This window comes from Xenia sp. Carnegie-2017, unplaced genomic scaffold (assembly GCF_021976095.1).
Source record: "Xenia sp. Carnegie-2017 unplaced genomic scaffold, XeniaSp_v1 HiC_scaffold_14, whole genome shotgun sequence".
Lineage (NCBI taxonomy): Eukaryota > Metazoa > Cnidaria > Anthozoa > Malacalcyonacea > Xeniidae > Xenia > Xenia sp. Carnegie-2017.
Window position 1 is genome coordinate 9,952,867 of NW_025813447.1, and position 11,975 is coordinate 9,964,841.

Genomic DNA, 11,975 nt, shown 5'->3' on the forward strand with positions numbered 1-11,975 from the left:
TATTGATTTCTGTAAAGTAAAATAGATCATGTCGTAAAATTTTTTTTAATTCTCGAAGGTTCCTGAGGTTCATGAAAAAATACAGTGGAAGTTGTCCCACTCCAAGTTCTTCAGAAACGCATGCGTGATCGCACCTAACACGCCTTAAAACTTGCTATTTTTTATAAATGTCCGGAATTGTTTTTGACGACTTCTGGTGGGTTTTAATTAGCATGATGTAAAGTGACTTGGGTATTTCATATTTTCCCAGTTGTTTTGATAGGAAAACGCTCAACGGCTAATTGATTTCATATGTGTACAATAAATCTACTTTACAGATACAGTTTCTCCAGTCTTTATCAATGTATGATTGCTATATAGTACATTCAATCACAAGCGTTCTTTTACTTTATTCTTCCAAGCTTAAGGAACAAAATTTTGATAATTTAGCTCGTTATAGATAAGAAAAAGAAATCGTGTGAGCGAGAGCTGTCAATAATTTAGAAAAACCGTTTTCTAAGGAACAAAGAGTTTTGACCGTGTAGTATAGACCGTGAGGTCCATGACGATTATATAGAAAGGTCTGAAGATGATCATCACTATATGGCCTTTTTCTAGAAAAATATATATGGAAAATAGGATTTTCCTCATTTAACTGCAATGGTTCTTAGTACTTCGTTGTTGTTTCTTTCCGTAAAACATTGAAATAATAAAGTACATTCGTAGGTGTGAATTTAACTGTAACGTATTGTCAAAACTGAAATAATTGCGAAAGAATTGCGAAACGGCACAAGTGCGCTTCCGATTGTGATAAACAGTGTTTTTATTAGCCTATAATTACGGTGGCTACCACACAAAATAAAAATATTAATACACAAAATAAAAATGCACATACATTATACACACGAAATACACACAAAAATATTATACACACACAAAATAAAATACACACACAAAATACATTATACACACAAAAAATAAAAATAAATACATTATACACAAAAATAAATACACACGCAAAATATACACTAAAAATGACACACAAAATATGATTGCGGGCGCTTGCAGTGTCGGCTTCTCATTGCTCGTAATTGATCGTTTTTGTTTTTAAAGTTCTAATGGTTCCAACTTCAGAGTACATAACAAATTCACTGATTTCACTGTGATCAATTATTTCAAAGTTGCTTACGAATTGCTAATTATTCTGGTTAAAATTAAGGTTAATGTGTTGTCCTTTGAAAGGACATTATTGGTCTAACCTGTTGTACCAGTTATAAACAGCTTTGGGGTACTTGAAGTTGAAGTTAACGGACTAGCAGAGCTCGAAGGGCAATTCTTGAAGAGACGCTACTCTTCATTGACGCTTCAGACATTTTGGCGAAGTTAATCTTCAAACGCACACCGCATTTGTGACAAAGAAGCTTCGTCAAGTGATTGTAACACAGTTGGCACAAACATAATTATGCCAGGATTATGCAAGGCTTGCTTTCGATTCCTTTAAAATGTAATTTCAAATGTTTCGCAGTTGAAACAGTTAAATACGACGACAAGTCGACCACATGTTAAAATACAATTGGTAATTACATATCTGATTACAAACTGATAATATGACAGTCAGATCATCCGACACTGCAAGCGCCCGCATCAATATTTGTTGTGTATTTTGTGTGTATTTTTATTTTTGTGTTATTATTTTATGATTTTATTTGTTATAATATATTTTGAAACATTTTTATTTTAATGGTATATATCATTTTGTTGTATTCCTAATATGTCAATAAAGTTTTTATGTGTATTTATTTCGTGTGTAATGTTTTATGTAATATTTATTTTGTTAATAATATTTTTATTTTAATGGTGGTTTTGTTACCTATAATTGACGTAGTTACATGAAGCAAAGCTCAAGGTTACTGTTTTACGTGCATAGTGGCCTCTGTTGCGTTTAGTTTGGTTATTTTTGTGACCTAAGCCCTTGGGTTTGGTCTTGTGATGTAAACTTCAGATCATTATCAGTGTTTATTTCTTTGAAGTCTTTATTGTTTCTACGATGAGTAAACACCGAAACGTTGGTGATAAATTTGCGTTCGATAAATACACAAAATTGATCACTAATCCGGAGCCCAGTACTCGGCTATAAATGACATATTTGTCAGAGATTGGATTGAGGATCAGTTTCGCGTATTATAGAACACGTGATTATTACCGAAATATTTGCAAGAGTACATAAACGGCCTAAGATAAATTTCAATAGTTGAACGTATTTTACATTAATTTGTCTTTACATGTCATGGTTGTAGCAAACATTAAACAGAGGAGAATCATTTATTTTTAAACTCCCTTTATTATACGATAAGTGAGAACAAAGTAAACCACATTCCATCCTATCCCCAAATTTGGGAGTTTTAACACAAGTTTGATTGAGAACTTTTGTTTACTGGGAAATTGGGAAGTTTTATATGCATTAAAATCGCCGATTTTTACGACTTTTGGCATATGTGTGAACCACAAGGGAGCATGTTGCTGAATTTCAACATTTCTTTCGGGTGACCTCATGAGGAAGTTATTTGTTTTTTTTTATAGAATCTCGTGGCGAAAGAATGCCAAAAATCCACGGCACTATGTGAATTACCGTCTCTTGTTTATTAAGGTATGTAGTTTTGAATTTACCTGTAAATTGATCTACCAAAAGTCTTCATCTGGTTCATTTAAGTTTCAATGCCTATATTTACCAAAATTTCGTTTTTACCGGAATTGTTTTTGCTACTGGGAAGAATATACGCGTAGCTGTGCCTTTCGTGTTAGAATGCTTCTGACTGAAGCCCAGTGCAAACAAAGTCAACATATAGATCCAGCATTTTTGGATACCACATATTGACTTCGTCAGAATCAATTTTTTGTGTGTAATGTTAGGTAGTGCTAAAATTGTGTTAGGTAGTGCTAAAATGCTGACTGTAATTTGAAAGTCGAGGGAAAATTGTTGCTGGAAGTTTTAATTATCGAGGGTATGTGGTGGGATGTGTTTGAAGACACACTGAAAGAGTTGGTCCTATAATGGCATAGGTAGTTCCTGCGATTAGGAAGGGGGATGAGGCATATTCACATGTGCATGCAATAAATAATGCGTATATCGATAGAACTGAAGGCAGAACTTTTACGTGTGAATATTGCCCCACCCTACCTTCACCCCTTCATTATCAAGCTGGCTGTGCCACTGATGATATAGTTTGAATTTACCGGGACCTACAGTCTCACATTCTCAAACAAGCCGTTTTGATAAAAAAAAACACACTGGCGGAAGAGACTATACTTACTTCGATGAATTGCATAAGACTAAAAGATTGTTGTTTAAATTTGGATGTTTTTTCAAAACTGACACGATGCATTTATAAGCGGTAGCAACAGACGATTGACGACAATTGTAAGCTGGTGCTTGGCTATTTAGTTGAATCAAACATAATGGCGTCGATTAAAGGAAAGGAATGGAGTGTGTACCTACTATTGTTTTGTCATCCGAATGTTCTTATCGACTATTTCCTTGCACATAACTGCATAATTGAAGATGAGTCATTTGCCACAACGCATTTCATCATTTGAAGCATTCTGTTTCAAGAAGTCCATTTGACCTTGAAAATCAAAGAGAAATTGCTTAGAATTTCCGACTTAATTGAGGTGAAATATCGACATTTGCGAATGAGAATTATTTGAATGAGAAGAAATATTTTATGGAAGCGAACGGCCTGGTTTTATATTTCTTCTGCAATCTTCTTTTCATGTCTTTCCAGCAGTATCTGCTCATTTCTTTCGAAAGAATAGCTCTTCGAAGTTTGTTAAGGCAAAGAGATGGTAGGATGGTGTGGTTTTAAATTTCTTTGCGGCAATTTTCTTCCTATGTCTTTCCAGAATCATATCTTATCGAGATTTGCTAAAACAACGAGATAATAGGAAGGTGAGGCTTCAAATTTCAAAGGCGATTTTCTGCTAATGATATTCCAGAAGAATATCTCTTTGCTAAAACAAAGAGATGATGGAGTGGCGTGGTTTTGATTACAACGGCGATTTTCTTCTTTTGTATTTCCAGCATCATATATGTCATAGGATCATGTAATTTTTGAATTTTCACCGCAATTTTGTCTCATGTCTTTCCAACAGCAGAATCTTTTCAAGGTTTTTTAAAGCAAAGAGCATTTTTTACTCTTCTTTTTTTTGGCGTCATGATACAAAAATAGTTCAATGATACAAGAATAGTTCAAAGTATCATTTTTGTGTCTTTTAACTGGCGAAATACTAAGAACTCTTGCAATTATTTCCCTTTTTGTATTTGAGGTAGAATGTTTTGCAAGAGGATTTGGAGTACCCATGTTAGTACTTATTGCGGCTTCTTTGTATTATTAGACGTAGTGGGTGTATTTTGACTAATTTCTTTCTTTCGTGCTCGGTTTCCGTTCATATCGATGACTCGACATTTAGTACTTCAAGGACTGTCTTCCCTTTTTAGAATGAATTTTAATTTGTTCGCTCTATTTTACATTTTGTAATGCGTTTTACTTTTCCTAATTTGGTCAAACAGTGAAACCCCGCCTTACGGTCTGCCGTTAATACGGTTATATGACGGTCGTATTTCTATACAAGCAAAACACTGGTGTATTTTATAACAAACAACCGTTTAATACGACCAACCTGTCAGTACTGTCCACGGGTGCATTGTGAAGTCCCATTTTAAATACGGTCAATTGAAATAATAATTGTGTTAATTGACGGAAATGGAGCATATGGTACATGTTGAAAACAATATAAAAAATTACATCGTATAATTGTTTATAATGTTAATTGTACATTTAAATCTCTCGCAGAGGACTTAAAACAAAAGAATAAATATGCAAGCTTCTTTTAACTTCGTTTAGCTTTTAAATTTTTACAGTAACTTCTGCTTTTTTCTTGCTTCAATACTGGCTGATGAATTACTCTTAGAGCCTGATTATATGGAGGCGAGCTGGCCCGGATAGCGTGCTAGCCCTATGATTTCAAGGGACTGAGAGAGGCCAAAACTTCAAGGTTAAAAATTACAACTGTGTTTGCAAAGCGCCACACGTTATTCCTGTTGTAATTCGATAATTCGGGCAAATTGGTTGTTTTAATTTTAAATGTTTTGGGTAGTTATTAAATCAGAATATTGTGAAATTGCTTGAGATGATTTGTCTGATGTTAAGTATTAAATCTTTTCCATTTTCCAAAATCATTTAACGTTTGGCTGAATCCCGGCTACCGGATCATGTTATCAGCCCCTTAGTGTTCAAAGAGTTCTTAGGGCGTAGTTATTAGTTGCGATTTTTGTATGAGATGGTGGCATTATAATTTTCAAATAAACTATTTAACATATCTTTGATGATGTTACGCTTTTATACGGCTATTTTAAAATCCCGGTTTCAAATTCTACAACCATTTGAAAACTTCCATTAAACCGCACTGTCGAAACAAGTTCAAAAATTGTGAACAGAGTGAGGAAAATGGTGTTGAATTCTCAATGATGTTGAAATGTTACGCAAAATTTTATCGACGCATCTGATGCAAATGAGAGAATATTTTTTTCGGAAGAATGAAAACAATTAAAGATCTTCCTGTTGGTTTTGTTGATACGGATTCAGAGATATAATATTGTCCAAAGATATGAATGATCACAATGGCAAAAGATAAGAAACAATACGAGAAAAACTTTAATCAAGCTCAAGAAAATATTTTGTATGATAATGTCACTAATGTGATCTTCATTCTGACGAAGAACAAACACCCAGAGAATGATGAATGTTTAATGACGAGAGTGGTGAGGGTTAAGACGAAGACCAAGGATAATGCGCTTATAGTTTGTGGTAGGATCAATTTAAGATGTTATTGAGGAAAACGGAGTTTAACACGGGAAGTATACTCAAGCTGTTACTTAAGCAGCAACACATGTTGAAAGTGGAAAGCTTGGCAACGAATGACTTTGAATCTAAGAACTTGTCGTGATGACACAGAGAAAACTTGTTCAGTCACTAATTGTTGAAAAAAATGAATTGCATAATGTGTTGAGAATTGAATCAAGGCAGGCTAACAGCCGTAGAAAATTTCATGATGTGGCGGCTCTAGCGTTGGTAAAAGTACTGTACAAAGCTCTAACTAGATAAATAAATTATAACCAGAAAATTATTCTGACGATGTCAGTTTTCCAGAAGTACCTCCAACAAGTAAAGCTGCCTTTAACATAAGAGGGAATACACTCCATTTCGCATTTAAGATTCCTGTAAACACGAGATTTGATTACTTCACACTAAGTATAAATATTGGAACCAAATAAAATTTTGGCGATCTTAGTATTATAATTGTTGATGACTTGTTCCAATATTATGTATATTTCCTCATTGGATATTTGAGGATTAACACATGTTTATCGCATAAGCAACAGAATTCCGGTCAAGGCTTCAATTATTGAGCTTCAAGAGAAGAGAAGATAAGGATTTCGCTAGAATTTTAAATTGCATCATGAAAAGAATAATTAATGAAGCTGACATTAACATTTTAATATTGTAAGAAGGGATTATCTAGTATAGGGGGATATAGCAATGATTTGACTGTTGATGAACATGATCACGATGTTTTTTATTTTCATTAATCCAGAAACGAGAAAGTCTACTCAAAAGAAATTGACATTGAACTTGGCGATTTATTATAAGACATTAAGGTTTTTTTCTAAAGCATCAAAAGACTCCTCAAAAATCACGAGGTAGTTCTCCATTTGTTCCATACTAAAAAAAATGCAAAAAATTGTCTGGCAGCAAAGTCCTCGTTTTTGATGGTATAACTAATTGTGCTGAATGTTAACTAAATAAGTAAATTACCAAGTAATAGGTTCACTAATGCCAAGTATTATGTACCAGTTTTATTTCAAGAAGAGCGTATAATCTGGAGATACGTTCGATAAAGACTTAATGTTGTCGAGATAATCACCATCCGGAGTTAGTACAAGGTTGTTAGGGGGGAGGGTAGTATCGTTATCACTTAATATTTGTTGGGGATATTGTTGGCGGTTGCGAGAGTACGACTGCAGCTGTTCTGTTGCTTTAATTTTGAAACCTTTATTGAAACATTGATTTATTTTTTATACTTATAAAATTCTTGTGAATTTCTATTATTTCCATCCTGCATTAAACAATAGCACCAACTAAATTACTTGATCTTGATGTTCACTGCACAAATTCGTATACTTTCTTCCCCACTTCCAAAATGCTGAATTAATGGGACTGTTGTGTTGTGCTCCAGAGATTGCAAGATATATGTTCTTCAATGACTTCAAACTGGGTTGAACCATCTAGGATTTCTGTTTTGACAATCTTCATTGCCTCTGGGTGATGTGATGTAGACAAATAATCCGTTATTTAGCACGAGGGGTCGACTTTCTGTAGAAAAATTTTATGGAAATAAGATCATGAAGCAAATCGTAAAATATGATTATTTTGCAATTTTTCTCAAAAGTTGTGCACATCTAACTACACGCATAACGCTTTTTGGTTAATTCTTTCAATCATAATTGAAAATTTTTTACCTGTATCACTGCGTCTGCTATTGGAAGGTGGATTTTATGAACTTTTATAGACTTTTGTATTCCAAAAATTACACGATAAGTGTTCCCTGACAACTTCATATAGGGTTGAACCATCTAGGGTTTGTGTTTCGATGTTTGTTGTGTTTTTTGTTGCTTTGCAACCAGGCAAACATTGAGTGAATGGGATAAAGAGATAAGTTAAAAAAACCTTTGTATATTCACTGTGCAGATGAAAACGAGGTTGTGGATGCTTGCAATAGTCATTACATGTTCTCACGTTTGGTGGATTGTATTTTACTTTTGTTGTAAATTCTGTTTCGTTAACTGTAAACACAAAAGGAAAAGCGTTTCAAATTTAGATCTCAGTTTAAATTTTAATTAAATACAGAAGTCCTTACTTTCGTTTGAAGGTAGATTCTTGTGTAGATTAAAGTTCAAAACTGTTAAGGTCCTTTCCCAGTAACAAGAAGTGTGATTATATACAATATATTTATAAAATTTTGTGTAGTTTTTTAAATCAGGAACGACAATCTCGACTTCTGTCAATGTAATAGGTTGGGGCCAACAAACTCCACATCTAGGAATTTTATCTTTTTCCATGACACAACGTTGAACTTTAACATAATATGGCTCCCTGTCCTTCGGAATGTCAGTGAAGTTTTCATCATAAATTGAGACAACTTCTTGCTTGAGGACTATAATTATAGAAAATGAATATTAACGTTGACCATGCCATTTTCATTATGTTTAAAGCCGTCGTTTTTGTACCTAGTGCAGGATATTTCTATCTCCCATTCACGAAATTTAAAAAGATAAACAATCTTGATTTATGAACGAGTACACATTGTTGTTATACATACAATAATATGAAAAGCATTATTAACATTCACCATATTATTTTATGTTTGATTCTATGAAGTTTAATTTCATAGACTTCATATTTTATTGTACCTAATCCATGGTTTCTTCCATTCACCTTTTCGCTTATTTCAAAAACAAAGACCACGAACATTACCCAAGTATATATTAAGTTTTCAAAGATACCTTAAAAAGACAAAGCTTGGTCATACATAAAAAATTGTGTCTATACACGCCTCTTATATTACATAATTATGTATTTCAAATTCGCATTACAGGTTCAATGAAAGATTTTTTATAATTAATGACTTGGTAAAGCACGAACTTTTAAATTCGATGATCAAGGTAGTCTGTTTTACTCACCCATAGTTCGCTCTATGATATTTGCATAGTTGAACGTTACTTACAATGAGCAGGCATGTAACTCTTACGTAAAAACAATCGCAGCTGTTTTTATTATGAGTGGCGGTGCGTGTCATGAAACTTAATCACCTCTATAATGCACGTCGGCACAGCAGGCCATCTATTTATGAGAGTGAGGGTTCAAGAATCAATCATAATTCAGCTCTAATTCAGCTTAATGTCATGAAACTTAATCAGCTCTATAATGCACGTCAGCACAGCAGGCCATCTATTTATGAGAGTGAGGGTTCAAGAATCAATCATAATCATGTGAAAAATGACTGTTAGAGCACGCAACAGCAAGCAGGAAAGCTAAATTAATGAAGGAGCTAAATTTTCGTATGTTTGTATGTATGTATGTATGTATGTACGTATTTTCGTATGTACGAGCAGGCATGTAACTCTTACGTAAAAACAATCGCAGCTGTTTTTGTTATGAGTGGCGGTGCTCGTACGTGTCATGAAACTTAATCAGCTCTATAATGCACGTCAACACAGCAGGCCATCTATTCATGAGAGTGAGGGTTCAAGAATCAATCATAATCATGTGAAAAATGACTGTTAGAGCACGCAACAGCCAGCAGGAAAGCTCAATTAATGAAGGAGCGAAATTTTCGTATGTTTGTTTTTTTCTTTATCGCCATATCATCGGTGTGAAGGTGTTAGTTGAGCTAGGTCGTCTGTTTATGGCGCGCCAAGATGGACATTATTACCAAAATCGAAAATATTTACAACGAAACACATTATCGTATGTCGAAAATAATATACTGGCAACTTTTTCAATATTTGTAAAACGAAACGCAAAAATATAAAAGAAAACAAAAATTCGTTTACCATAATTTATATATACACAACGAAATTTATTTTTCAAGTTATGAAAATTATTTTTTTAAAACGAAACTCATTTATATAAAACGAAATTGACATTCATAAAGCGACATTTTCTTCGAACAAACGACATTTTTACCGCGCCTGCCACTGACATCAAGAAAAACGGCGTTTTGACTTTTCCTCCTCCATAATTTACACTTGGGTTGAACAGTGGAGACGTGTGGTGCATTGAAGTATTAGCTGCTGTAGTCGCTGCTCCTCCGACTGTTGTGGTTGTGGATGAACGACCATTTGCAGGAACAGAGTGCGTATCGTACTTTCAATATTGCCAGCGTTAGCATCGTTATCTCCTTCAAAAGTTCTTTCACAATTGTTGGAGCAATCACTTTCAGAGCTGAGTGATTGCTGCAACAAAGATTTGTCAAGTTATGTAAGTTCCTTCGCGAACATCCTCAAAATTTTAGTATGGATGGCTCTTTGCAACTACAAAATAATGGCTGCAAAAAGCGGTAAAAATGTCGTTTGTTCGAAGAAAATGTCGTTTATGAATGTCAATTTCGTTTTATATAAATGAGTTTCGTTTTATAAAAATAATTTTCATAACTTGAAAAATAAATTTCGTTGTGTATATATAAATTATGGTAAACGAATTTTTGTTTTCTTTTATATTTTTGCGTTTCGTTTTACAAATATTGAAAAAGTTGCCAGTATATTATTTTCGACATACGATAATGTGTTTCGTTGTAAATATTTTCGATTTTGGTAATATTGTCCATCTTGGCGCGCCATATCTGTTTATAGTATGTCAACAACATCCATCGATAGTAGGAAACTAGGTGTTAAAATTAAGGCATGTAAAGTTCAAAAATCTGCTCTAAACACGAAAGGTCATAAAAAATTGAAATTTGCATTTTCGTTATTACAGAATGTCTTTACATGTTTGTAAATATAGATCGTCAGGTTGGTATAGTCCTGAGAAGGACTGTTTTTGTTGTTGTTGACCATTTACTTGTTGTTGACATTTACTTTGGTTCAAACCATTTACTTTATTACAGAATGTCTTGTTGAATCAATCGTCGCCATAGTTCATCCGCAAGCAGAATAAATCAGCTTGCTAGCATGAATTTGCTGCGACAAATAGAGAAAAGCTATACTTTCCTTTAGTATAATAAGAAAACATATTCCGAATAAAATGTTCATGTTTTAATCAATATTTGAGAAACAATCCGATGATGAATTGTAATAAATTCGAAATATTACTGTGTAAAAAAACTGTCTTGTTTGTTTCTTAAGTATTAAGTTTTGGATCTTTTATTCGGAGGAAGTTTTTTATTATACTTTATAAAATTGTCGGCTGGTAATGGATTTTGTATAATCTCAGAACAACTATTCTTTCTATTTACGAAATTTACTAACATTTGGACTTTGCTGGGGTTTTTTCATTTGTGAAAGTCGTCCACAGATTTCAAAATTGCGAAATGAATCTTGTTTGGTATGGTCATGGCAACAGCGTTAAATTGATTCTTTTTCTGTTTTAAGTTAAACTTCCAATAATCCCTGCTCTGACCTAGAGGTTTTGGACGCCAAAATTGACCGTCTGTTAGGAAAGAGAGATGGAGAGATGTTTGAATGTGGAAAGGGCAAAACAGATCAGCCTGCCTGGGTATGAAGAATTACATAATTCCTTGAACGCGGAAAAATGATAAATTCATGTGATTACTAATAAGGGAATTCAAAAAAAAAGTAAAGCTTTGAATGTAGTTTTAGTGAACGCTAATACCTGTCACATTTAAAAGACCGTCACATTTAAAAGACCGTCACATTTTATAGACTATATATGGGCATAAACTTCATTTTTACGACGTAATGTATGACAAGTCGTGTTTGCTAAATTTGTCTAATTTTAATGAATAACATGTACTAAGGAAACTTATAGTTTTGACAATGGTTTGCCCTGTCAGAATTGAATACGCGTGTATGCTAATAATAACGACGAACATGTTTGAGAGAAACTTTTAAGTGAATAGCTCGAGGAAGTAGAACGCCTCGAGAAAAACATCAATGAATTAAGATTCTTATATGGGAAAGACAACAATTAAAGATTTTTGATAAAGCCGCACGAGTTCTTAGACAAGTATACAGTTCATACAATACGTCAATGTAGCTTTCAGCCGTTTCTTGTTTTGTTCTTCTTCATCAATTTTTATGTTATCCTGTTCAAGGCAAAAATTGTGGTCAAAGAAATACTCTATTGTACGATGTGTGTTCCGTGATCTTTTTACACGTAATAAAGCCTGTTTTGAATATTGTTGTAACACTGAAAATGTTC

The 11,975-nt window shown here is 33.7% G+C and overlaps 1 protein-coding gene and 1 long non-coding RNA gene across 5 annotated transcripts; one reads left to right on the forward strand and one right to left on the reverse strand.

Annotated features, from left to right (window-relative positions):
- Positions 1–7,072: 7,072 nt before the first annotated feature.
- Positions 7,073–8,860, reverse strand: LOC124433699. Of its 2 annotated transcripts, XM_046983492.1 has the most exons (6): positions 8,777–8,860; positions 8,507–8,599; positions 7,954–8,250; positions 7,764–7,879; positions 7,556–7,669; positions 7,073–7,409 (listed from the first exon to the last, which is right to left on the reverse strand). In XM_046983492.1, the coding sequence occupies exons 1-6, from the start codon at positions 8,778–8,780 to the stop codon at positions 7,389–7,391; spliced, it is 645 nt and encodes a 214-aa protein (XP_046839448.1). In that variant the 5' UTR covers positions 8,781–8,860; the 3' UTR covers positions 7,073–7,388. The 2 variants fall into 2 exon arrangements, with proteins under 2 accessions (XP_046839448.1, XP_046839449.1); XM_046983493.1 differs by lacking the exon at positions 7,556–7,669 and having other exon boundaries at positions 8,777–8,859.
- A 356-nt stretch (positions 8,861–9,216) lies between these two features.
- Positions 9,217–11,733, forward strand: LOC124433714. Of its 3 annotated transcripts, none has more exons than XR_006944572.1 (2): positions 9,217–9,431; positions 11,186–11,733. It is a non-coding gene; the product is annotated as an uncharacterized LOC124433714 (long non-coding RNA). The 3 variants fall into 3 exon arrangements; XR_006944574.1 differs by lacking the exon at positions 9,217–9,431 and adding an exon at positions 9,836–9,950; XR_006944573.1 differs by lacking the exon at positions 9,217–9,431 and adding an exon at positions 10,447–10,606.
- Positions 11,734–11,975: the final 242 nt, after the last annotated feature.

Coding starts and splice junctions, on each gene's coding strand:
- LOC124433699 (XM_046983492.1), bottom strand. Junction 8,251..8,506: donor TGGAAGAAACCATGGATTAG/GTACAATAAAAT, acceptor CTATAATTATAG/TCCTCAAGCAAGAAGTTGTC. Junction 7,880..7,953: donor GAATCTACCTTCAAACGAAA/GTAAGGACTTCT, acceptor TTGTGTTTACAG/TTAACGAAACAGAATTTACA.